Source organism: Mobula birostris, chromosome 11 (assembly GCF_030028105.1).
Source record: "Mobula birostris isolate sMobBir1 chromosome 11, sMobBir1.hap1, whole genome shotgun sequence".
Taxonomy (NCBI): Eukaryota; Metazoa; Chordata; class Chondrichthyes; order Myliobatiformes; family Myliobatidae; genus Mobula; species Mobula birostris.
In genome coordinates, this window is record NC_092380.1 from 69,698,521 (window position 1) to 69,724,969 (window position 26,449).

General features: G+C 37.9%; 1 protein-coding gene across 1 annotated transcript in view; it reads left to right on the forward strand.

Annotated features, from left to right (window-relative positions):
* ush1c (Usher syndrome 1C) overlaps window positions 1–26,449 on the forward strand; it is a 205,519-nt gene that overhangs the window by 86,473 nt on the left and 92,597 nt on the right. The window contains exons 11-15 of the mRNA XM_072271371.1: window positions 1,030–1,089; window positions 2,582–2,638; window positions 6,266–6,408; window positions 8,066–8,131; window positions 19,630–19,754. Of these exons, the coding sequence (XP_072127472.1) occupies window positions 1,030–1,089; window positions 2,582–2,638; window positions 6,266–6,408; window positions 8,066–8,131; window positions 19,630–19,754 (451 nt within the window). The remainder of the gene's footprint in view (window positions 1–1,029; window positions 1,090–2,581; window positions 2,639–6,265; window positions 6,409–8,065; window positions 8,132–19,629; window positions 19,755–26,449) is intronic.

Here is a 26,449-nt window from a genome sequence, read left to right on the forward strand (position 1 = left end):
CACATTTAGGTTGGAAGAGCAACATCTTGTATTCCATCTTGGTAGCCTCCAACCTGATGGTATGAATATTGATTTCTCAAAATTCTGGTAATGCCCCCCACCTCTCCTTCACCATTTCCCATAACCATTTCCCTCTCTCACCTTATCTCCTTGCCTGCCCATTGCCTCCTTCTGGTGCTCTCACCCCCTTTTCTTTCTTCCATGGCCTTCAGTCCTCTTCTATCAGACTCCCCCTTCTCCAGCCCTGTATCTCTTTCACCAATCAAATTCCTAGCTCTTTACTTCATCTGTCTCCCTTCAGAGTTCAAATATCACCTTGTCTTTCTCTCCCCTCCCCCCTCACCTGTAAAATCTACTCCTCAGCTTTTTTTCTTCAATCCTGCCGAAGGGTCTCAGGCCAAAACATTGACTGTACTCTTTTCCATAGAAGCTGCCTGGCCTGCTGAGTTCCCCAGAGGAACGCTGTTTCATTTGACTGCATTTTTTTATGTGGTTGTATGGCAATTAATCTTGAAATTGATTTAAAGGAGTTAATCCAATTATTACGGAGAAAGACTTGAAATATGATTATCTGTCTTAAAACATTGCTTCAATAGAATGCCTAAATTTATTCTAAGAAGAGCTAAATCTGAATTTGTGAAAAGAAATATTAAAGTGGAGAGAAGTTGAGCCAAGGAATAGGATTCAATCTACTTGTTTATGTAGACTAAAACCCAATTTATCCATTTCTGTGCTGTAACATACTGTGACGTCTTAAATGTCTTACACTTTCAAAAATGCAATAACCTTGCAAACTGTTTTTTCATTTGCTGAAATCCATTTTTATGACTGTCAAGCTTGAATTATATACAAAGCAATTAAGTTATTGATGGATTTGTCATTTCTGTGTTAAAATGTGATAATTAATAAGTAAGCAGTGAATCTCCAACAATTCATCAAGCTAACATAATTAAATAAACAATGACATCTTACAATGTTTGAACGTAGATTATACTGTGATTACAAGTTGCCTTTCTCTTTTTATCGCAGGTTGGCGATCAAATTGTTGAAGTAGATGGAGTTGATTTTACAAACATGGATCACAAAGAAGTAAAACCTGATTCAATTTTTTAACAAAGAATCCTGTTTGCATAAAGATCATATGACATTATATGGTTTATTAAATTAATATTTTGAGTGACAATATCAGTGTCATCAATGCATGAGCAAATTGCTTGGATCAGATGGTTTACCATAGTGTATACTTGAAGTTAGTCGACAGCAGTATTGGGCAGGATTTTAAAAGCTGTTGTTTCTTGTTTATCTCCCTTTCAGTGTTATGCTAAATACAGTTTGTTCCCACTGTATTCATTAAGCAGTGAAGTAAGATTTGAGATGTAGAAAAAAATCCAATAATCTGCATTCCAAATGTTTGAAAATCCTGATTGTCAGTTTAAGACGCTCAGAGTAATGATTTGTGAGCTCCGTCTAACACACAGGGGCCCTAATGTCCACACTCATTTAAACACACCAGAGTCACAGTTCCTTCCCTCCCTTTAATACACTAGAGCTCTGATTCCCACACTGCCTTCAAAACACCAAGGCCCTAGTTCCCATGCCCTCTTTAATCTCACTAGGCCCTCATTTCCCACATTCGCTTGATAATCACAGGTTCCTGTTTCTAGGCTGGCTGGGATTGTTGGGAAAAAAATAATTATAATTTTATGTAACATCTCTAAAATGTGACTTAATAGTGTGTTGGAGTATTGATTGAAATAACATTTAATCAGCTGTGCACCCTACTGCTCTGGCACAATGAAAGTCCTGGAGTTTTACTGTATTTTGCTATTGAACATTAAGAGATCACTGATCATTGAGCCTGAAGCTTAGCTCTTTTAGTTGTGGTTCAGTACATGAGGGAAACTCGCATTGTCACTAAGGTCATTCTATTTTTGTCCATCTCTCGTGGTTCTAAAACTTCCTGTATCTGTTGATTTATTACCACAATATTGCATTGCTGAAAACAAACTAAACAAACCTCTGCAATGGTAACAATATTTCTTTTGGACAGGGTGATCTTAATAACTTTACCGCTTATGGTATAGTTAAAGATGCATTTGAGACCTAATGACTTGATTTGATCCTATTCTGAATGTCTGATCAAATATCCCAATGACTTTATGGAATTGCCCCAATTACTGTTTAGATGAATATGATGAATTGAAGAAAACATACATAAAATGCTGGAGGAACTCAGCAGGTCAGGCAGCATCTGTGGAAAAGAATAAACAGTCAATGTTTCAGGCTGAACCCTTCTTCAGGGTCCTTCTTTGAGTCCTGAGGCAGGGTTTCAGCAGGAAAAAATGACTGTTTACTTTTTCCATAGATGCTGCCTGACCTGCTGAATTCCTGCAGCATTTTGCAACATCTGCAGATTTTCTCGTGTTTATGATATAATTGAAGATGATGGAATTCAGGTTACCCAGTGGTCTTTTAATGACCTGATTGCCTAACTTCATAAGGAATAAAAATAGTGGCAAAAAATGGGAGAGATGCTGCTTTTTCCAATGATATGTAATTCTATATTTTTCCCCAAAACCAGGCTGTCCAAATTCTGAAGAGTAGCAGGAGCCTGACAATCATTGTACTCACTGGTGCAGTAAGTATTGATTATTCTGCGGATAAAAGGACTGCTAGAGTTTAAAGTTTTCTTGGGGATTGTGTGCAACAAAGTACTTCAGCTTTGTAAAACCGAAGCTTCAAGTTGATGTATTCAAAGTTAAATGCACTATTATTTATTTAGAAACAATATTGTATCATAAATCTTGGTGGTAATAAGTTTAACAAGACCATTTGTTGAGATAAAGTTCAAGGTATATTTATTATTAAGGTACACATATGTCACCCCATACAACCCTGAGATGCATTTTCTGGTGGGCATAGTCAATAAATCCGTAAAATAATAACCATAGCAGAATCAATGAAAGGCTGCACCAACTTGGGCGTTGAACCAGTGTGCAGAAGACAACAAACTGTGCAAATACAGAAAGAAAAAAAAATAATAAATAAATAAGCAATAAATGTCAAGAGCATGAGATGAAGAGTCCTTGAAAATGAGTGCATTTGTTGTGGGCTACAAGTACCTCAGGTCAAGAATGATGAGTTCGGAAAAGGACATAAAGATACAGAAGGCGCTGGCATGGAGGGCTATGGGCGACATGAAGGAAATCTGGAAGTCGAACCTGACCAGAGGGCTTAAAAAGAGGATCTTCATAGCAGTCATAGAGTCCATTCTCACGTACAGATGCGAGACGTGGACACTAACCAAGACTATGTGAAAGTCTCTAGATGGTTGCTGTACACGAATGCTCCGGATGGCTCTTAATGTGAGTTGGCAACAGCACACGACAAATGTCGAGCTCTATGATGACCTACAGATGCTCACCACTAAAATAGAGGCGAGGAGACCGCAGCTAGCGGGGCACTGCCTATGCCACCCCGAGCTACCTGCCAACCTAGTCATCATTTGGGAGCCCAAACATGGGATGATGAACCCTGGGCACCCTCCCAAGACTATGGTCAATACGGTCCTAGAAGACAGTGGCTCAGTTACTGTAGATGAACTGAACACACTGATAAGGGAGAAGTGGAGAGTCTGTCATTGCCCCCAACACCGGCCTCCTAGGCCTGAGTCGACGTAATAGTAGTGTTGTGGGAATATTTCAAAGATGGAGGAAGTGAAGTTATCCCTTTTGCTTCAACAGCCTGGTGGTTGAGGGGTAGTAACTATTCCTGAACCTAGTGGTGTGGATCCTGAGGCTCCTGTGCCACCTTCCTGATGGCAGCAGCAAGAAGAGATCATGCCTTGGTGGTGATGGTCTTTGATGGATGCTGCTTTCCTGCGTCAGCATTTCACATAGATGTGCTCAATGGTTGGGAGGGCTTTACCCATGATGAACAGGGCTGTATCCACTACTTTCTGTAGGATTTTATGTTCAAGGATATTGGTGTTTCCATTCCGCACTGTGATGCAGCCAGTCAATAAACTCTCCACTACACATCTGTGGAAGCGTGTAAAAGTTTGAGATGTCATGCAAACTCCTGCAGATGTAGAGGTGCTGCTGTACTTCCTTCTTTCCACAAAATAAGTTGGATTAAGATAAATGAAATCCCACCAGTCATATAATTAGACTGGGCATTTCTGGTCACAATCCAAATTAACACAACTAGTAGCATGAATTATGGTGCAAAACATTTTTGAGCTCCTTCAGACATCCGTTTGGTAGTCTGTGCTCCAGAAGATGATTCTCATGGGACAAAGCACAGTCTGTCTGCATCTTTGACCTACACATTTAAAGAAGTTTTCCACTATCGTTTCAGTGCAGCTTCAGAAATGATGGCAGACTGCTCGAAAATTTCCAAAATCTCCTGTGAGAGTTTAAGCAAAGCAGGAAATGTGTCTAGCATTTGGTGTGAAAGTGTCCATTTAAAGGTGGTGGTGGGTGGTAGTATTAAAGTTAACAGCATTTCCTTAGTAGATGCTTCACCATAGGCATTCTAGATGACATGGGGAGTGATAGAAAAAATGCCTCAGAAATGGCCAATATTAAAACTATGATGAATGGAGCATACTTAATGGCATTGGAATCATATTTGGATCCCTGTAATGGGCATTCACTTTATGGGCATGTTTTCTAAGGCGATAATAACTGAGATGCATGGCATTCTATGGACTTTGGCTATGTTCTACTGCCTGGTCCATGCCATCTGTCTCTGAAGGAGGAAGCCTTAGCAACTGTCAACTTTCAGCAACTGGATAATTCCACATGGTCACCAATTATCTCTGCCTAATGTATTATTCAAGGATCAATTTTCTTGCTTTTGGTTTCAGTAGGGAGGAAATGGCTTTGCAGGTGGTGAGCCTTGCTAGCATTGCTAGACTCTTTAAGTGTTGGCAGCCATTGATTGTTGGGTACCCGCAAGACCTCCCTTCAATACCCAGAACCTTTCATTAATTAAAAAGAGTTCTCAATTCTTAAATTTTCAGAGATTGCGAGAAAAATTTTCGGATGATCAAAGCCAAGTTTCCCCGCAGCTCCCATAACTCCTTTATCCTCAATGAATCTGCGATTTCTAACAGTTTCGGTGGTCACAACGACCTTGAGAAATGGATCTCTAGAGAAGAAGGGTACTTTTGACTTGCATGGCTTTTGAGCCCTTGTCCTCCTTCAATCTCCAGATGAGTGTAAACAAAGGTTATCATGCAATCATGATGTGGAGTAGCCCTTTCATCTCCCGAAAGTGAGATTCCATTATCTTCATCTGTGTGGAGGATGCACTAGAGTACATGCCCAATGTGCATGGAGACTCGTCCTGAGCTGCACCCTGCCTATCCCGGCCAGCAGAAGACAACAGTCAATAACTGAGGAAGAGCAGCAGGAGATCCAGAGTCTGAGAACCATGAAATAGAAGGAGATAACCAGCAGGAGCAAGCGGAACAGGAGGATAATGAAGGTTCCAAAGGCAACATTACTGCTCAACATCAGCAGCTTAGTCTTGTCATCTAAGAGAAAGAGGGAGACAGCGTCCAGAGGGGAAGGTATTGCTGCATAGGTAGATGCTTCCTGTGAGTGCCATCTATAATTAGATTTCCTAAACAGAACAAATGATTCTCTCCACACTCCACCAAATACCGTTACCACAGTAGGACAGCAAGCAGTAAAACAGTTTAATAATGCACAATATTGTCTTGTGTGCTGGCTTGTATGCTCATTTGTACTGCTTCTAAATATTGATAAATCCATCCCTGTACCTATTACTCAAATAGAATGCTGCCCTGTTTCTGTGTTTCCTAATGAAAACTCACTTAAAGCACTGGCTTCTGCACAAAATATACCTTTCTAATCAAAACTCCATTCTGCAGGTGTCATTAGTGGTTGTGTATTTCATTTATTAGCCTGCCATTCAGCATTGATAGTCCAGTCAGGTTCGAGTACTGGGTAACTATATATAAAACATCAGAGTAGCAAGCAGATGGTAGAAAAGTGCAAAGGAAGGCTAATATTTTCATGTCTGTGTATTCCATTTCCATTTTTTAATGAGAAATTCCTAGTAGAAATCTAAATGAATTTCATTGCAAGGCATTGAACCTGTTGACCATTCCAAGATGCACGTGCCACATCTCTGGAATAAACTCCTTTGCTTCCCATCTCAGGTTAGGCTCCAATAATTAAAAATACATAATTGTTGCCAATAGTTGAATTTTATGTTTTTCTGATCATTTCAGGGGAAAGAACTATTCCAAACCGAAGAAGAGCGAATGAATGAATATTACCGCCATGAACGAGAGCGTCAGGAATTAATGCAGCAGAAAAGGATTGCAGTGGAAACTAACAAAATTATGAAGGAACAACAAGAAAAAGAGAGGCAGTAAGATGATGTCTTTGATCCTTTTGCTTCCTTTTCAGTAATAAAAGCAACCTAACATGAAACCAAACATAATCATCCATCATACCACAGATTTCCATCCTAAAGTCACCACAGAATGTGTCCAGAAAAGAAAATGGCAGCATTTATCCTGTAATATCCTGCATTATTTTTCCCAGTGCTTCATACAAGCAGCTCAGTTTTCAATGAGATTGAGCAATTTCAGGCATACTATCCTCTGAAGCAAGGCGTAATGTTTGAAATCCCTAATGCTCGCTTCATTTTGCTTTCACTTGCAGACAGTTGAATACAATAACTTTTCACTGCAATATAGATAATTCTATTTTACTCTAATGTAGTTATAAGGAAACATCAAATACACTACCATATTATTCTACAAGAATCACTTAGCAAAGATTGAATGATGGTTTCATTAATTTATACTGTTTTAAGGAATCTATTTAATTTACATAGCACCCTTCACAGTATCAGCTTGTCCTAAATCCCTTAAGAGCCAATATAAAAAGCTTCTGAATTACATTTACCAGAGGTAGAATCGCAAAGCTGCAGAAACTGAGACCTGGTTTCCGAGCCACTCAGGAGCTCCCTGGGAAAATGGTGGAGATTCCTGAGGGGATGTAATGTGTGTAGCCTCACCTTTGCCATTATTCCTGTATGGCACAAATCTTTCTTTTTGGGGCTATATTTTACTGAATGAAATATTACATAAACTGCTAACGTGTATACTAAAGAGGATTTTGCTACACTCCTACATCTAAAACAATTACAATGTTCAATCTTTCTATTGCCGGACGTTGTGCTGCCTGTCCTGTAATTACAAGTGCCCAATGTATGTACTCTTCTATACATGAGCAAGCTCCCTAAATATTATTAAATTCAGATATATATACATCCATCTGTTCGTATGTGCAGAAGAACTAGTTTCCTGTCTCTCTCCACTTTTTAGTAATTGTTCATTCTTCTGTGATCTTAATGCCACAATACTGGGGAAGCATGAATACTATGTCAAGTTAATTGTGTGCTTTCCAATTTATTGAAAAAAAATTGACATATAAATGTCTGTAAAATGGTCCCTGTTTATTAAGTGGGGAAAGTTTGTATACAGGAAATCCATCTTTGTGACTGTTTCAAAGAACACCATTAGACAGGCAGTGCATTGAAACTCACATTCTGCTGGTTAACTTAGTAATTTCATATTATCAGCAAAACATATACTATGATTACTAACCTAGTGACTGCATTTGAAGAGCAAATAATGCTTGTTATTCAATGCAAACTTTAAGGATTAATTGTCTTCCGGTGACCCTGATTATGTCATTTCTGTCAGCTCAGTATGGAGATATGGATGGATGCCATGTATCTCTATGGTAATAAAGGGAAAATACAAAGGAGAATCATGCCTCTATTTTATTTTATGTAAAATTGTTTGCGATATTTATTGGAGGCAAAATATTTATGAGGCAAAAGATACCCCAGGAAATGTGACAGAAGCAAAATATATACCTATAGGAGGTACAAAATGAGAAAAAACTAATTATATTACAGTAAGAAGCCACTGCATGAGTTGTTCAAACATGACTGTTGCTAATGTACTTGTGATTTTAACTGAAACTAATTAAACATTTTTTTCATATCTTAGAAGAAAGCTGGAGATATCACAGAAAACTGCTGAAGAACAAGAGAGATATCAAAAAGAAATTGACCAGTAAGTGTTTTATTTGAAAATTCTGTTTTTTTTACCATAATACTGACTGAAGGTAAAGGTATTTTCAGAAATAATTTATGATCTGTATTTAATTGCTGAACAGACCATAATCATATATAATCCATTAGCAGTCAGTTTTAAAGTCACATCTATAGCAGTACAGGAGATATCCCATTGGTTGAGATTAGAGCAGAGGATCCTCACTTTTTCACCATTGTATAATTTTTTCCAATTAATGACCAGTTTGGATTTTACTTTAAAAATTATAGAATATTTCAACTTTATTTTGAATTGAAGGCATGTGTCATGTTTGGTTTCAGTAGAATCCAAAATCATTTGACGTTATAGTTAAAAATAAATTTTTTGTTCATTGCCTAGTAACTTACTTCTACATTTTAAATGGCTGTTTCCTTCTTAAATATTCTCTAGACACTTGGTTAAGTATGGATATATGAAAACAGTGTGTTGTCAGACAATTTTACACAGAATATCTCCTATCCTGGCTTGCCTTTGCTTATCATTACCTTGAATGAATCCCTCGAGCTGTTCAGCTCAGTTATTCTCTCAATGTTTTAATCACCAATTAAATTTTCTGGCCTTTCGATATATTGCTCAAAGTGTTCTTATTAATGTGTGTAAATCATGCTTTTTTGAGAGGTACTAAGAATAAATGTATGGATTATTATTCAGATATTGGTTTTCAGAGGATATGTTGAAGGACAGATTGCAAGCTAATGAAAAAATGTTGCACCATAATTGGTCATGGTGGATTGCTTTAGTCAGAACTTCCAAGCTGCTCAAACAGATGAGATTTTATCTTTTGCAGTTTTTTGCAAACATTATGCCCTCAATGTGCTTGTTTAATGGGGAAATATTTTGTTTATTGGCCTGCACGCTCCAAAGAGCACTATTTGAGGTCATTCTTACCCTCTGCCATTAGGCTCTATAATGAGTCAACCTATAGCCAGGGAAATGATGACCCCCTCCTGTTAGACTGTTTAAGGTAACTGATTTTTTTATTCTTTCTTACTTCTCTTCTAATATTTGTATATCTGTGCATTTGTAATGTTACTGTGACACTGTAATTTTCTTTGGGATCAATAAAGTATCTATGTATCAAAGAAATAGCTTTGAGCTGAATAGATTTGAGCTTTACTGACAGAAACCACAGTCAGTTGCTTAATAAATTCATTGTCTGTCAAGTCACCACAATCAGCTTAAAATTTCTGATTTGAAATCTGAATTTGACCCAATAAAGTGGAACAAGTAGGGTCAGTTGCTATAGCTAACAAGTCAATTATTGTCTGTCAAATTAATAGGAAGGAAATTAATCAAGGGATTATAGCAGTAACCATTAACATAAGTGCCCAGCAATTTCAAAATCTGCTGTGACAGCTATGAAATTTGAATTCATTTAATAATCAGGTAATTGAAAAATATGAATCACAAAGTATTTTGTTCTAAAGACCCAATTGATTCCCAAATGTCCTTTGAGAGGAAATATACTAAAGTTGCAAGATACCATAACTACCAACAACCAAATTGGTGGAGGAACCCAGCTGCTCAGGCAACATCTGTGGAGAGAAATAAATGAATGATTTTGACCCAAGATATTGTCTGACAATCTCCCTCTACAGGTGCAAAATAATCATGGCTGTCCAAGAATGCAAGCCCAGAGCAAGAGGCTGTTCCAATATGCCTCATATTTAAAAGACTGTCCACCAATCTTGTAATTATGTCCTCTCCTTTCAGCTTCGCCCACTCATGGAAGCATTGATATTAAGCCTCTCTTGCCCCTTAAGGATCAGACATGATTCAATAACATCTCCCCTCAAATTTCTACCCTCCAATGAGTGTAGACCTAATCTGTTCAGCCATTTATCATGGGACAGTCCTCTAATGGCAGGAATTAGCTTGTGAATCTCCATTGGATTGTCCCAGTACTAGTACAGTGCATTCCAGTTAATTGGGACATATCGGGAACAATACGTTTTGCCCAATTAAGCAGCTGTCCCAATTATTCGTTTTCATGGAATTAGTTAAAAAAGGTATTTAAAAAAACAAACTACTCATGAACTAATTAATTAGGTACTGCAAATAAAATACAGAACAAATTAGAACACTACCAACATTAATACTGTACAGTAAAACTGTGTATTAATTAGTAATGGTTATCGATGATGGAATTCATCAAGCAAACGTTGCCATTTACTTGTGATGGACTGAAAATGAACAAAATCAGCACAGACAATGGACTGCCTTCATTGCCTTCCAGCATGAAGTAATGTTATGATCCAACAATATATTGCCTGGCATCATGTGTAGTCACTAGCTCAGATTCTGTTGCGTCATCCTCATCCTCATCAGAAGTCAGTCAGGGTCTTCCCAAACCAGAAATCCTGGATCAGTAGTTTTGTGCAAGCAGCACTTACTGGGTGACATAGAGCGTACTTTGCCGGCAATCAGCAGGAGCACAAGAAAAGCAGCTACGATCTGCGCAAAGCTATCAAGGCTGTGAAACAATATACAGGGACAAGATTGAGTCAACATTCACAACGAATAGCACATGTGACTTGTGGTGAGGGTTGTATAGCATCTCTGAGGCTGAGGTGCACAGATATTTCCAACGGGTAGACAGTCACAAGGCTGTGGGACTGGACAGCATCCCAGGGCAAGTTCTCAGGATGTGCGCAGCACAACTGGCAGGTTGTGTTAACAGACATTTTTAATCTCTCCCTCTCCCAGTGTAATGTGGCCTCTTGCTTCAAATTATCCACCATTGTCCCTGTACCAGAAAAGACCAAGGTAACATGCCTGAACAATTGGTGTCCTGTCACACTCACTTCAATAATAAGCAAATGCTTTGAGAGGCTGGTCAAGGACTACATCTGCAGCATGCTACCACCCAAACTGGACCCTCTACAATTCACCTACAGAGACAACTGATCAACAGACGATGCAATAGTCACTACTCTACATACAGTCCTTACGCATCTGGAGAAGAAGGATGCTTACGTGAGAATGCTGTTCTTGGACTACAGTTCAGCTTTGAACACCATAATTCCATCCAGGCTTGACAGGAAGCTCAGACCTCGGCTTCGACCCTGCCTTGTGCAGCTGGATCCTGGACTTCCTGTCAGATCACCAGCAGGTGGTAAGAGTTGGCTCCCTCACCTCCACCCCTCTGACTCTCTACACAGGAGTCCCTCAGGGCTGTGTACTAAGTCCCCTCCTTTACTTCCTGTATACCCATGACTGTGTCGCCACCCACAGCTCCAATCTGCTAATTAAATATGCCGATGACACTACATTTGGATCAACCTATTTCTTATGAGGAAATTGCCGAGGCTGTACGTTCATTGCACTCTGGGAAATCTCCAAGTCCTGAAGCATTTTCTGGTGAATTTTACAAGGCTTTTTCCTCATTGCTTATACCTCATTTATGTTCTATCTTTTTGGATTCTTTTAAGTTGGATGGACTGCCACAATCTTTTTATGAAGCTTCCATTTCGCTTATTCTTAAAAAAAAATAAGAACCCAACTGAATGCTCTTCATGTTGACCAATTTCTTTACTTAATGTTGATACTAAAATTCTATCCAAATTTTTGGCTCGTGGGCTTGAAAATATTTTACCATCTATCATATCTGATGATCAGACTGGATTTCTTAAAAATTGGTATTCTCATTTTAATATTTGTCATTTACTAAATGTTACGGATTCTCCTTCTAAGGAGCTATCGGAATGCGTGATATCTCTAGATGCTGAGAAGGCTTTTGATCGGGTTGAATGGAATTATTTATTTAAAAACTTAGAAAAATTTAACTTTGGGCCTGATTTCATTCGTTGGATTAATTTACTTTATTTATCTCCCTCTGCTCAGGTTCTTACTAATTTTCAGTATTCTAAACCATTAAAACCCCGACGTAGAACCAAACAAGGCTGTCCTTTGAGCCCTGTGCTCTTTGATCTGGCTTTAGAACCCTTAGCTGTTGTTTTTCGAGAACCTAGGGATATCACTGGTATTTTAAGAAGAGGTACTACCCACAAAGTTTTACTCTATGCTGATGATCTATTGCTTTTTATTTCTAATGTTGAGACTTCGTTACCTCCTATGCTTTCTTTACTCTCCTGTTTTAGCCAGTTTTCAGGATATAAATTGAATTTACATAAGAGTGAACTTTTCCCCTTGAATAATTTGGTAACAATTAATACTAAGTTAAAGTTAAAGTCTGTCCAGAGCAGTGTGTGGTTAAGTGCCTTGCTCAAAGACACAACACGCTGCCTTGGCCAAGACTCGAACCCACGACCTTCAGATCGTGAGCCCAATGCCCTAACCACTTGGCAATTAATACTAACCTTCCTTTTAAAATTGTAAGAAATCTATTTACCTACTTGGGTGTAACAATTGCTAAGAATTATAAACAGCTATTTAAAGAAAATTTTCTTACCTGATTGAATACTATCACACTGGTTGCCCCTCTCTTTATCGCTGATTGGCTGAATTAATTCTATTAAAATTAATATCTTGCCTAAATTTATATACCTTTTTCAGGCCTTACCCGTTTTTATTTCGAAGTTCTTTTTTGATTCTCTTAATTCTATCCTATCTTCTTACATATGGAAAAACAAACATTCTTGATTAAATAAAGTCCACTTTCAAAAAGCTAAAAAGAATGGAGGTTTAGCTTTACCAAACTTTAGGTGTTATTACTGGGCAGTCAATATATGAAATCTTATGTTTTGGTCGTATAATATTAACTGTGAGGACTGTCCAGTATGGGTCTCTTTAGAAGCTAACTCTGTTAAAAAAAAATTTATCATTTCTCTTCTTGGATCCTCACTTCCTTTATCTTTAAACAAACTAACTGACAATTTGGTAGTTAAACATCCTTTGAGGATCTGGTTGCAATTTGGAAAATACTTTGGTTTATTGAGATTTTTTCTTTCTAGTCCCATCTTTTCTAATTGATTTTTTAAACCTTCCATGACCGATGTAGTTTTTAAAGAATGGGATAGATTAGGTATTACGTGCTCCCAGGATCTGTTTGTTGGAGAAAGTCTCTTTTCGTTTGAGCAATTGTCAGCTAAATATAGCTTACCAAAAATTCACTCTTTTCGATATCTATAAATTAGAGTCTTTCTGTGATCTCAGTTACATACATTTCCTATGAGTCCTGATAAGAACTTATTAGATGTAATTTCTAATTTGAAACCTTTTCATGATGGTTCAATATCCAATATTTATAGCATGTTGTTGGGAATGAGAGAGGCTCCTTTAGACAAAATTAAAAGCGCCTGGGAAAAAGATTTACAGATTTCAATTTCTGAGGAGACTTGGAATGAAATTATTAAATTGGTTAACACTTAATCATTATGTGCTTGCCACTCCCTTATACAATTTAAAATGGTCCATAGGGCCCACATGTCCGAAGACAAGCTATCTCGTTTTTATCCGGATATATCTCCCTATTGTGATAGATGTAACAGTGGGGGGGCTTCACTAATTCATGTTTTGGACATGCCTGGGTCTTGAAAAATACTGGAAGGAAATATTCCAAACTTTTTCAGTACTTTTTGAAGTAAATTTTAAGCCTAACCCTTTGACTGCCTTGTTTGGTATTGTTGGAGAAAAAGGCATAACTTTGGAGACATCCAATTTGCTTTTATTTCTCTTCTAGCTAGGAGGGTGTTGTTGCTTAAATGGAAGGATGTTGCTCTGCCTACTCACGCTCAATGGTTACGTGATGTTATGTCATGCTTAAATTTAGAGAAGATCTATTGTTCAATTTCTGATTCTAACCAAGACTTTCAAACAGTGTGGGGACCATTTCTGAACTATTTTCAAAATCTTTGATTGGTGTTAAAGTACAGATGTTGGCTAATAACATAAATCACTACGTGATAAGGATTTGTTTCCGTCTTTCTTTCTTTACCAAACAGCTTCGATCTTGGTAGGGGGTTTGGATTTTCTCTATAATAAAACTTCACATTTCAATATTACAATTTAATTTAATTTACCTGTTTGATTATGAATATGGGGTACTGCAATTGCAAGTGTGACTTAAATATAATGTATTCTGTACTATTCTATCTTTTTGATTCATAATATATATCTTCATGTACTCTATATTCTTCTATGTGGAAATTAATAATAATATTGAAACAGACACTACATTGATTGACCTAATCTCAAATAATAATGAGGTGGCCTACAGGGAAGAAGTCATCTCTCTGACACAGTGGTGTCAAGAAAGCAACCTCTCCCTTAATGTTGCAAAAACAAAGGAGCTGGTTGTGGATTACAGGAGGAATAGAGACAGGCTAACCCCTATTGACATCAATGGATCTGGAGTTGAGAGGGTAAACAGCTTTAAATTCCTTGGCAACCACATCACTGAGGACCTCACATGGTCTGTACACACCAGCTGTGTGGTAAAAAGGGCACACCAGCGTCTCTTTCACCTCAGATAGTTGAGGAGTTTGCTATGGGCCCCCATATCCTAAGAACTTCCTACAAAGGCACAGTTGAGAGCATCCTGACTGATTGCAGCAACCCCTCTCTTAAGTACACCTCTCTTAATCGCAGGACTCTGCAGAGAGTGGTGCGGACAGCCCAGCGCATCTGTAGTTGTGAACTTCCCATGATTCAGGACATTTATAAAGACAGGTATGAGAAAGGGGCCCAAAGGATCATTGGGGACCCGAGTCACCCCAACCACAATCTATTCCAGCTGCTACCATCCAGGAAACAGTACCGCAGCATAAAAGCCAGGATCAACAGGCTTCTTCCACCAGGCCATCAGACTGATTAACTCACACTGATCTGAGTGTATTTCTATGTTACATTGACTGTTCTATTTATTATAAATTACTATGATTGCACATTTAGACAGACATAACGTAAAGATTTTTACTCATGTATGAGAAAGATGTAAGAAATAAAGTCAATTCAATTCAATCACTTTCCTCGTCTTCATATTCCCCACTTTGGTGCTTTGTTACATTACTTTTGACAATTGCATCCCCAAAATTCTTTGTAGTCCCTAACTTGCTGAAGTAGTGAAATTATTTCATTTTCACTCCTGGGTGTTTCTGGCATCTCAAGCCTGAATGCAGTGAGCAAAACAGTCTGAATTGTCTTACTGCTTATTTCTCACCAGCTATCACTGATGAACTGTATTGCCTATATAAGGCTAACCCTTGCACTCACTCCTTAGCTGTTGAAGGTGATGTCGGGTAGATTTTCTTCAACTGTTTTGAGACTGTAGTTCACAAACATTCTCTAATACAATGTCTTTAATTTTTTTTATGATTCCCACATCCATTGGCTGCACCAAGGATATTGTACTGACAGGCAGGAATTACAGCTGGATGTTTCTCAAATATTCTACATTAGGTTGTGCTGCACAATTGTCAACAAGCAGAAGAATTTTGCTGGATTTCCACTGTAGCACTAAATCTTAACTCATTCAAAGTAAGTTTATTATCAAAATATGTATGCAGCATACAACCCTGAAGTTTTCAAAGAAAAACATCAAACTCCCCTACATGCAAAAAAAAATCATGCAAACGGTAACAGAAAACACGAGCGAAAACGCAGAATATAGAGCACAAACTCAAAAGGCATATTTCAGTTCACCTCAGTGTTCATTATCTGCGGGCTGCCCTGATTCAAAAATCGCCCAAAAGTAGCAAAAAGGAGCTACCAAAACTAGAACTCATCAAAAGCCTGAATTAGAGTCCAATTCTTCAAACCATGGTGACTAAGCCTTGCTCCGGCAGCATCAAGGGAGAGATAGATCAGTTGAGCACAAGGACCTTCCCTTGAGAGCAACAAGCAAGAGGGAGAGAGAGTTCACCACACACAAATACCCTCTGCCTGCAGCAGCAGCAAATGAGAGACTAGTAGACAGTACTGAACACTCACTCGCCCTCAGCACATGCTTTGATGATTTCAATCTTCCTTGGTGCTTTAATCAGCAAGATCAGTGAGCGATGGAGTCGATCATAGGCTCATGCCCATCTCCTGGTTTCATGCCCGTCTCCCTGCTGCATGCTTTGCTGCCAGCCTTGTGGAACCCCCTCAGAGACAGCAAAGCACCAGATCACCCGATCGGCCCAAAAACACACCACCAGAATATAGATAACAGGTTCCAACAGTAGCAGAACCAAGTCTGAAATAAAAAGAAAATATAAAAGAAGTGAAAGTAGTTGCTTCATGAACCATCTTGAGGATAGTTCTTTAGATAGTAATGAACAGTAAAGAAAATACCTTAGATAGTAATGACCAGTAAAGAAAATTCCTTAGATAGTGATGAATTAATTAGTTAGCTACATAATTAAAACTAGTACATTACGTGGGTAATGCTAATACTCAGCCAAAAAAACGTTAGTTTAGCTGCTATGCTGCTTTCTGCCAGTGAGTGTGAGAAATACTTGTTAAAAAGTACAAATCTTATATAAAAAAGTATTATTTAAAAAACAGTGGTTTCTAACATTACCTTCATAATTTCATTTATGGGATGTTCCTAGTTGTCCCTCGCACAATTCCCATTCTTCTTGCAGTTTATCTTGCTGATATATCAAGCTTGCAATTGTAGATTCTAGCATTCTAGTTAGGTGATTGCTTTTAAATTGGTCCAGTAGAATAATTTTTTTTCGCTTAATTTCAAGTGTTTTTGTAGCATCTTGGCAAAGATCTGAAAAAGAAATTTAAAATCAAAATAAAAAAAAACAAAATTATCAAAAAAAATTTGATGCTTTTTAAGGTAGTATCCATTGGCCCAAATGGATAACATAACATAAGCATTTACAACTAAAGAAACCATCAGCTCTAAGCATGGTGTAATGTCTAATGGCCACACAAGTGCATATAACTGACCAACTCTTGCCTCAATTAAACAGCATAGCGTCCCAAATAACCAAAGGGAATCCTGGCTATTTTCTCAATTTGTTTTTGTTCTCTTAAGAGTTGTCCCAAATAAGTGGATGCACGAATTAACCTATGGTCCAATTAACCAGAATCCACAGTATATCATTTTTAAATAAGGGGACCAAAACTATATGCAATGCACCAGCTGTAGCTTATACACCTGACATCCTGCTGCCTCTTCCACGTCATTAATATAAATAATTGAGAGCCAAGTCAAGTTATATCCTTTTAGCATGATTAAGACTTAACTATTTTGACTTTTTCTTCTATACAACATCCAGACTTCAATAAATTACATCGTATTTTCCCAAATGGTCTTACTTTGTGCACTAGCCTTTTATATTATACTTTGACAAATGTCTTCTAAAAATCAAAATATTCTATATCTACTGATTCACCAGTATCAACTCTGCTTGGTACATCCTTAAAGAACTCTAGGGCATTTGTCAAACATAGTTTATCTTTTGTGAAAGCAAAATGACTATTCTTCTTAATCTTCTCTAAATGACTAGCTATTTCTTCCTTGATTTTAGACGGCAGCATTTTGTCAACAGCAGATATTAAGCTAACAGGCCTTTCAATACCCACTTTTCATCTTCCTCCCTTCTTGAACGAAGGGTCATATTGGCAGTTTTTCAAACCATTGGTATTTTGCAAGTACCCAGTAAGTTTGGAAAACTTCAACCAATAGATTTCCTTATCTTTGCTGTTGACCCTTCATCAGCTGATCTAGGTGACACAACTCTTAATTAATTGAAGCTCGCACTTTATTGTCTGTACACAAACAACAATGCAACTATGTTGACTCCAGGCTAACAACTTAAAACATGAATTCTGCTGTTCCTTCTGTACCAGTACTCACTCAAACCACTTCTTCAATTTGTATCACTGAAATAGAAGATCATCTGTTGGCTCGTTAATTGATCCTTCTCCCAGATCCTGACATGAGGGCTCTTCTTCGCAATAGTTAGTCTCTGGAGTACACATCCCTTTGCATTTGAAACTCTTCACTCTTATATTCTTCCCTCATCAGTTCAAATGTTGCATTTCGATCTCATTTGCTCAAGGTCATCTGACTGACCTGTGTTGGATTCCCTTTGGATATAGTTTAAGGACTACACAACTTTGAGCACTAGGTGACTTCGTTTGTTCTATTTTACTCTGGTTCAGACCAGTCAAACTGGGTCACCTAGACACTGGGCCAAGCTAATAAGATTACTTCCGCAAACCTGCCATTGTACACAAATACTGCTTATCTGAGAATACTCTCAGGTTTAGTAGAAACTCCTCGTGTCCTTGTTCAATTGCTCTGGTTAAGTTATCCCACAGCAAGAGTTAGTTCATCAAACAGTTCACAAAATGGAGGCTACAGAGCAGTATCACAAAATGGCAGCCTCCATTCATTCAAGCACATGACAAGGACAAAGCCATTTAGTTTGTCTACTTCCACTGTCTTTCACCCATTTGAGTTCAATGCTTTCTTCCATATTTTAATTCCTTGATTGTCAACACTGGTTATTTCTTCCAAGATCATTGAGTGCTGCCCATTATGTGCTAGCCATCTGTCTGCTTTTGGTGCCATTAGTTCATTTAATACCTTATTACTCCTTACATTGTACTTTTAAAAGCCAGTTGGACAGGCACAAGGATTAAAAAAACATTTTGAATTTGTGGGCCAGATGCTGTAAATGGAGCCGGCTTGGAGGGCATTTTGGTTGACATGGACCAGTTGGGCACAGGGCTTCTTTCTGTGCTGTATGACCCTACTTTAGACATGATACTGTTGTTCAATTTTATGGTTCAAAAATGGCTGATGTTTGGAGACAGATGGGTATGGAACATGCACAAGCTTCTGAGAAACAACGTGCAAGAGGCAGCCTTCTTACAGAAAGGGGACATTTAAAAGGAAATTGCCAAGAACATATAAAAGTCATGATTGCAACGTGAACGACTGGAATTCAGCATGCAACCAAGAACCCCTTGCTAGTGTTAATGCAAAATCTCTTTGACCAACGGTTCCACACTTAACCAGTTGTGATTTTTTTTGTTGTTGGCTTTTTCAATGTAAATGTAAATATAGCTTACCTCAGAAGAAAGCCTGACAGTGCCTTGATTTCACAATGTGTGAGTCACCTCAGCTTTGTCTCTGAGAGCATTGCAGATGCTTGTGTACTTTTGTTCCTTAATGACCATGTAGCAAATAAACAAGATCTATATGCTATTACATGGTACTGCAAATAGATAAGATATATATTCTTATCTATAACCAGTACCCATATTGAGCAAAAGCATTCCAGATGGAGTTACAAAATAAAAATAAACTATTAACAACACATCATTATTCTCTGGTACACAAGTACATAGAGTCTGTTGTCAGTAAAATAGTTAAGGATTAAATTTAATTTGATTATCCGAATAATGTGAAAACCATTACAATAATTGGCATACTTTATCTTGTATAATGACTTTTCCTGCTTATTTGAAAGCAAGGAAACTCAAGGTTATGCAAAATGCAATATTTTTTTCTTCTGATTATTGAGTAATGTTATTGGAATTGCTCACAGGATAGAAGCACAAGAACAGAAGTTCAAAAAGGAATGGGATGAAGACTGGGGACAACATGAACAGCCCAAGAGTTCAGTGTTAGTAGCTGCTGATGTAATTCCACAACCTCCATCAAAAAGTGAAAGTAAGATATTTTTACAAAATTTCCCTATCATATTATTCAGAGTATATTGCTTATGTATCTTTTTGATATGCTTTATATTCATTTAAGCATGAAAATCTAACTTCTATCCTAATATAATAATAGTCAACCAGTAACATTAACACAATTTAATGCTTATTCTTCAGTTTCATATTTGTAAATATTGTAAGGAATCTAAAGGTTTCAGAAAATGTGGAAAATCAGTAGTTGCTGATTTGTCAGAATTAAGTCATATTCAGTAGTATTATCAAGTAGTCAATTGCATAGCTGTACATCAACGAGATTACTTCAATTTGTTGTTCTCAGACAAAGAATGCATTGTAGTTTACACCAGGCACTGAAGCAGGAAAGGAAGAATTTAATGCTATATTTATGTTACTAAGCATCTCCAAGATTGATTTCCTTTCTGGGGTCTTCTCCAAAGCCAAGATGACATTCATAAATCTTAGTATTATTAGAATATAAAAATGAGCTGCAGAATCAGTTTGGCCAAAGACCAGACAGAATAGTAGCCAGGAGCATCCATTTCCTCTTCAGAACTCATGGCAGTTTGTTCACTTGCCAGACTGCTTGTAAACTGCAGCATTGAATATAACATCAACGTGCAGCATTGTGATAAAATAAATTATTGGATTAATGCATTGAATCTAATGCGGATCATTTTGGTAGCCAAGATGTGAGGATTTCAGAAATATTGAATTTTATTATTTGTTTTTCAAAGCAGAACTGAACTATAATACATATTAATTATATAATTATATAACATTAATTATAATATATAATTATATTCATCAAAGTAGGGAAGGCAGAGGAAAGGGGCAGAGTGGATAAAAGAAACTTCAAACTGAATCTCACTAAACTGTGACACTAGTTTATAGTTCATGGGAATTAAAGGCTTTCTCTACAAGAGGGATGAATTGCACCTTCACTGAAGATGAACCAATATCCTGGCCAAGAGGTTCACTGTTGCTACTTGAGAGGGTTTAAATTTGATTTACATGGGGATGGGAATCCAAGCACTAGATCAGAAATTGGAGGAATTGAGAGGAAGGTAGCTGCCACGACTTGGAAAAAACAGGCAGGAGCAAGGTAATAGATGCAATGAGATGGACAGTTTGAAGTATGTGCATTTTAATGCAGGGATTACTATGGATCAGGGTGATAAACTTAGCACTTCGATCCGTACAGGGAACTATGATGTTCTGGCCATAAAGAGACTTGGCTGAAAGAGGGACAGGAATGGATAATTAATGTTCCTCGGTTTTGACATTTTTGAAAAGATAGAGAAAGAGGTAGAAGAATTGGGAGGGGGTGAGTTGTGTTGATGATTGGGGGCAATATCACAGAGGGGATAATAGAGCGCTGATCCATTGAGTCTATATGGACTGAATTCAAAAATAGGAAAGATGAGATCACTCTTTTGGAATTATACTACAGACACTACTACCCTCAACACCCCCAATAGCCCCACCAGGACATTGAGGAACAGATATGCAGACATATTAGAGGAAATGTAGAGATCATAAGGTTATTGTAGTGGATGACTTCAAATTACCTAATCTAGAGTGGGACCCCTGAAGTTTAAGAGGTTGAGTGCATCTTGGAGGGTTTCTTAAATCAATATGTAGATAATCTAACGTTGAAATTGTACAAGGCATTGGTAAGGCCAAATATGGAGTATTGTGTACAGTTCTGGTCACCAAATTATAGGAAAGATGTCAACAAAATAGAGAGGGTACAGAGAAGATTTACTAGAATGTTACCTGGGTTTTATCACCTAAATTACAGAGAAAGGTTGAACAAGTTGGGTCTTTATTCTTTGGAGCATAGAAGGTTGAGGGGGACTTGATAGAGGTTTTTTAAATTATGAGGGGGATAGATAGAGTTGATGTGGATAGGCTTTTTCTATTGAGAGTGAGGGAGATTCAAACAAGAGGTTATGAGTTGAGAGTTAAAGGGCAAAAGTTTAGGGGTAACATGAGGGGGAACTTCTTTACTCAGAGAATGGTAGGTGTGTAGAACGTGCTTCCAGCAGAAGTGGTTGAGGCAGGTTTGATGTTGTCATTTAAAGTTAAATTGGATAGCTATATGGACAGGAAAGAAATGGAAGGTTACGGGCTGAGTGCAGGTCAGTGGGACTAGGTGAGAGTAAGAGTTCGGCATGGACTAGAAGGGCCCAGATGGCCTGTTTCTGTGCCGTAGTTGTTAAATGGTTATAAGAGGGTCCATACTGTACCTGATAATTGACCTTTCTGTGGGAGAACAGGTAGGGAATAGTGATCATAACTCCTCAAGTTTTAATATGGCTATAGATGAGGAGAAGTACTACCTTATAGGAGAGTATTAAATTGTAGCAGGGAAATTATGAGAGTATTAGGTAGAAACTTTCTTTCAGTTGGTGTGGTCTTTCATTGATTCTAATATGTTATCCTATTATGGATTTATTGCATATGCCCACAAGTAAATTAGGATTGAACATGACGATATACTGTACATCTACCTTGATAATAAATTTACTTTGAACTTTGAACCAGGGAGAGTTAATTGGGAACAGGTGTTTCGGGGTAAATGCACATCTGATATGTGGAGTGTGTTTAAAGACCAACTACACAGAGTATAGGACAGGCACATTTCAGGAAAAAGGGCAAGGGCAGCAAGTTAATGGAACCTGGTATGTCAAGAGAGGTAGTGAGTTAAGTTAAGAAAGAAAAGGAAATGTAAGATTTAGAAAACTAAAGTCAACTAGAGCTCTTGATGATTATTAAAAAAAACAACTGGAACAAGACTCGTGAAGGGATTTAGGAAAGCCATTAACGGCCATAAAAAGTCTTTGGCAAGTAGGATTAACGAGAATCCCAACGCATACTCTGCATACATCAAGAGCAAGAGAATAACTAGGAAACAGGAATATAGGAGGGAATGTGTGCTTGGAGGCAGACCATGTAGGTGAGGTCCTAAATGAGTACTTTGCATCAGTACTTACAATGGAAGGACGTGGACGATAGGGAGATATGTGTAGCGTATGCTCATCTAATAGGGTGTTTTGAGATAAAGCTGATAATTTTGGTCTTTTAAAGAATAGTTGGGTGGATGTCCCCAGGGCCAGATGACATATACACCAGGTTAATCAGATGCAAAAAATGAGATTTCTTGGACTTTGACCAGCATCTTTGTGTCCCAGAGGCCTAGTGATTAGTTGATGTTGTTCTGATATTCAAGAAGGGAAATGGGAATAATCCAGGAAGCAGTCTTACATCAGTGGTAGGGAAGTTACTAGAGATAGTACTTATGAGCATTTGGGAAAAAAATGGCATAATTAGGACAGTCAGCGATGTCTTCTGTGGGGCAAGTCATGACTTACTAACTTGAGTGAGTTTTCAAGGGAGTGACAAAGGTGATTGATGAGGCTAGAGCTGCAGTATATATGGATTTTAGTAAGGTATTTGACAAAGTCCCTCATAGGATGCTCACCAAGAAGGTTAATGGTGAATTGACTATTTGGATTCTGAACTGGCTTGCTCATATGAGATAGAGGGTAGCGCTCAATGTGACTTAATCTGTCTGACTAGTATTGTTCCGCAGGGATCTGCACTGGGATTTCTGCTGTGTGTGATATATATAACTGAGCTGGATGACAATGTAGATGGGTTAGTAAGTTTGCAGGTGAAACAAAGTTTGGTAGTGGTGCCAATAACATAGAACACTGGCAAAGGATACTACAGGATATTAATCAATTGCAGATGTGGATGCAGAAATGACAATGTTGTACTTTGGGACCTCAAATGTAAGAGACAGTACATCATTAATGGAATGATCCTGAACAGTGTTGATGCACAGAGAGATATGGGATCAAAGTCTACAACTATGTAAAAGTGGGTACACAAGTTGATAGAGGGTGCAGATGACAAATGGCATGCTTGCCTTTACTACTCGAATAATTTTGTCATGAGTTGGGAAGTTTTGTTGTGGCTTTATAAAATTCTAGCTAAGCCCCATCTGGAGTATTGCATTCAGTTCTGGTCACACCTTATGGGAAAGATGTTGAAGCTTTGGATAGGGTACAGAAGGGGTTTAACAGGATACTGCCTGGATTTAGAGGGCATGCATTATAAGGAGAAGTTAAACAAACCTGGGCTGTTTTCCTTTGAGCGGCAGAGGCTGAGGGGAAATATGCTAGAGGTTTATAAGGATATGAGAGGCAAAGGCAGAAAAAACAGATAGTATGTTTTTCCCAGGGTGAAACGTTTAATACCAGTGCTCCTGCATTATAGATGAGAGGTGGATAAGTTCAAAGGGGATGTGCAGGGCAGGTTTTTAACACAGATAGTGTGTGCCTGGATTGCTCTGCCTGTAGTGGTAGTGGCAGCAGTTATGATAGAGGCTCTCATGAATGTGCAGGAGATGGAGGATATGGGCACTGAGTTGGCAGAAGAGATTAGTTCAGTTGGGAATTTAATTACTACAGCTTGAGCATCTCTTATCCAAAATGCCTGGGGCCGGAAGTGTTTTGAATTTCGGATTTTTTCAGATTTAGGAATATTTGCATCTCTATAATGGATACCTTGGGGATGGGACCCAAGTCTAAACATGAAATTCTCTTACATTGCATATACAGATATACAGTATATCCACGTATATCTGCACATACACCTTGAAGGTATATATATAAAATATACTGTATACACCCTGAAGGCTGTCTGGCATCACTATTGTTCTGACTCTGAATTTATCTGCTGCCAGTATGAAGTCTTTGTCTTCACTTGTTCATCACACTGATGTACTGATGCGGCCATTCAGCATGTTAGATGTTCATCAGTGATGATTTTGGTAAATTCATCAATGAGCTTCACTGCTGCTTCCTGATCAGTAGACAATTTATCACTACAAATCATTAAAAATTGAATGCCATGCCTTTTCTTAAATTTCTGCAACCAGCCTGCTGTATATTCACAATTACCTTCAATTTCCAGTACGTCGTGTTAGATCTTAGCTTGTTTCATGATCAGCATACTGTTAAGTGGCAAATGTGCACTCCAATGCTGACGAATCCACTCTTTCAATAACTCGGATCTTCACTTTGCTCTTTATGGAGTGTTCTTATATTTTTCATTAACTTCTAGTCATTACAGATGTGAGGTCTTTTCTCAGAATTGTCTGTGGTGCGCAGAGGTTTGCACATCACCTGGGAACCTTTCCAGCACCTTGTGGAATTCTCCATTTGTGATGTCATGTCAGTGCTCAAAAAAAAATTCAGATTTCAGTGGTTTTCGGATTTTGAAATTTCGGATAAAAGATGCTCAACCTGTAATGCAATTAGTTCGGCACAACATTGTGATCAGAGTGGCTGTTCCTGTGCTGTACCATTCCTGTGTCTTATGTTTCTTTGTGTTTACTATCAAAGTGGCAAAAATTATCAGAACAACAATGGTGCAGCTAGTAACACTGCTGCTACCCAAATCTAGCCAATAAATAAAAATTCAGACACCGTACAGTAAATTTTTTTGAAACTGTTGTTTCCTCAGAATTTTTATTCTTTTGTTATGATAGACCACTTGAAGCTGAACATTAATATTATTTTAGACTTCTTGTATCATGAATGAATTTGGAGAAAAAAGAAATTAGCTTTTATTCACTATAATGCTTTTAATTACATAATAGTGCTGATGCTTTGCAATAGTTCAACTAAGCTAAAAATGTTTTGTTGATGATTTTTATTTGTACTCAGTTTCTGATACTTCTTGCTTAAGTGTCCAACAATCATCAGCCAGCATTGATGGATTCCATTTGCCCTGATACCATTTCTCCATGACCACAATGTCCTGGTGAAACCTTTCACTATGCTTGTCACTGACAGTGCCAAGATTTGCAGGGAAGAAGTCTAAATGGGAATGCAGAAAATGAATCTTCAGTGACATGTTGCGCTTCATTGTTTTGTATGTTTGAAGCATGTTGTCAAACAGCTGCATGTAGTTTGGTGCTCTGTAGTTACCAGGAAAATTTTCAACAACATCCTTGAATGCCTTCCATGTGGTTTTCTCTGGTCCCACTAGAAGTTCTTCAAATTGCTTGACATTGATGATCTGTTTGATTTGTGGACCAACAAAAATGCCCTCCTTAATCTTGGCATCAGCTACTCTGACATGAATTATGAATTGAAAACATAAAGATAGGCAATTTCAAAGAAATGGAGTGTGATAGGGAAATTTCATGATTTTCATGATCAGCAGCCCAAAAGCATTCAGGAAGTAACGTCTTTATTGTTCACTCTTACTGAGTAAAACTTCAGTCTATTCTAAATCTCTTTCTCCGTGTATTTCCTCAAAAAGGTTCCTTTCGGTTGCATTTGATAATTTTACATTATATTTTTACATTATATATTAAAGTTCATAGTAGGTGTATTATCAAAGTACATTTATTTCACCATATACAACCTTGAGATTCATTTTCTTGTGGAGATTCACAGTAAATACAAGAAACACAATAGAATCAATGAAAGACCGCAACAGGAAGGACAAACAACCAGAACGCAAAAGACAACAAACTGCGTAAATGCAAAACAAGTGAAAATAATAATTATTAATAATAAATAAATAAGAAATAAATATTGTGAAAATGAGATGTGGAATCCTTAAAAAGTTAGTCCAGAGGTTATGGGAACAGTTGAGTGAAAGGGTGAG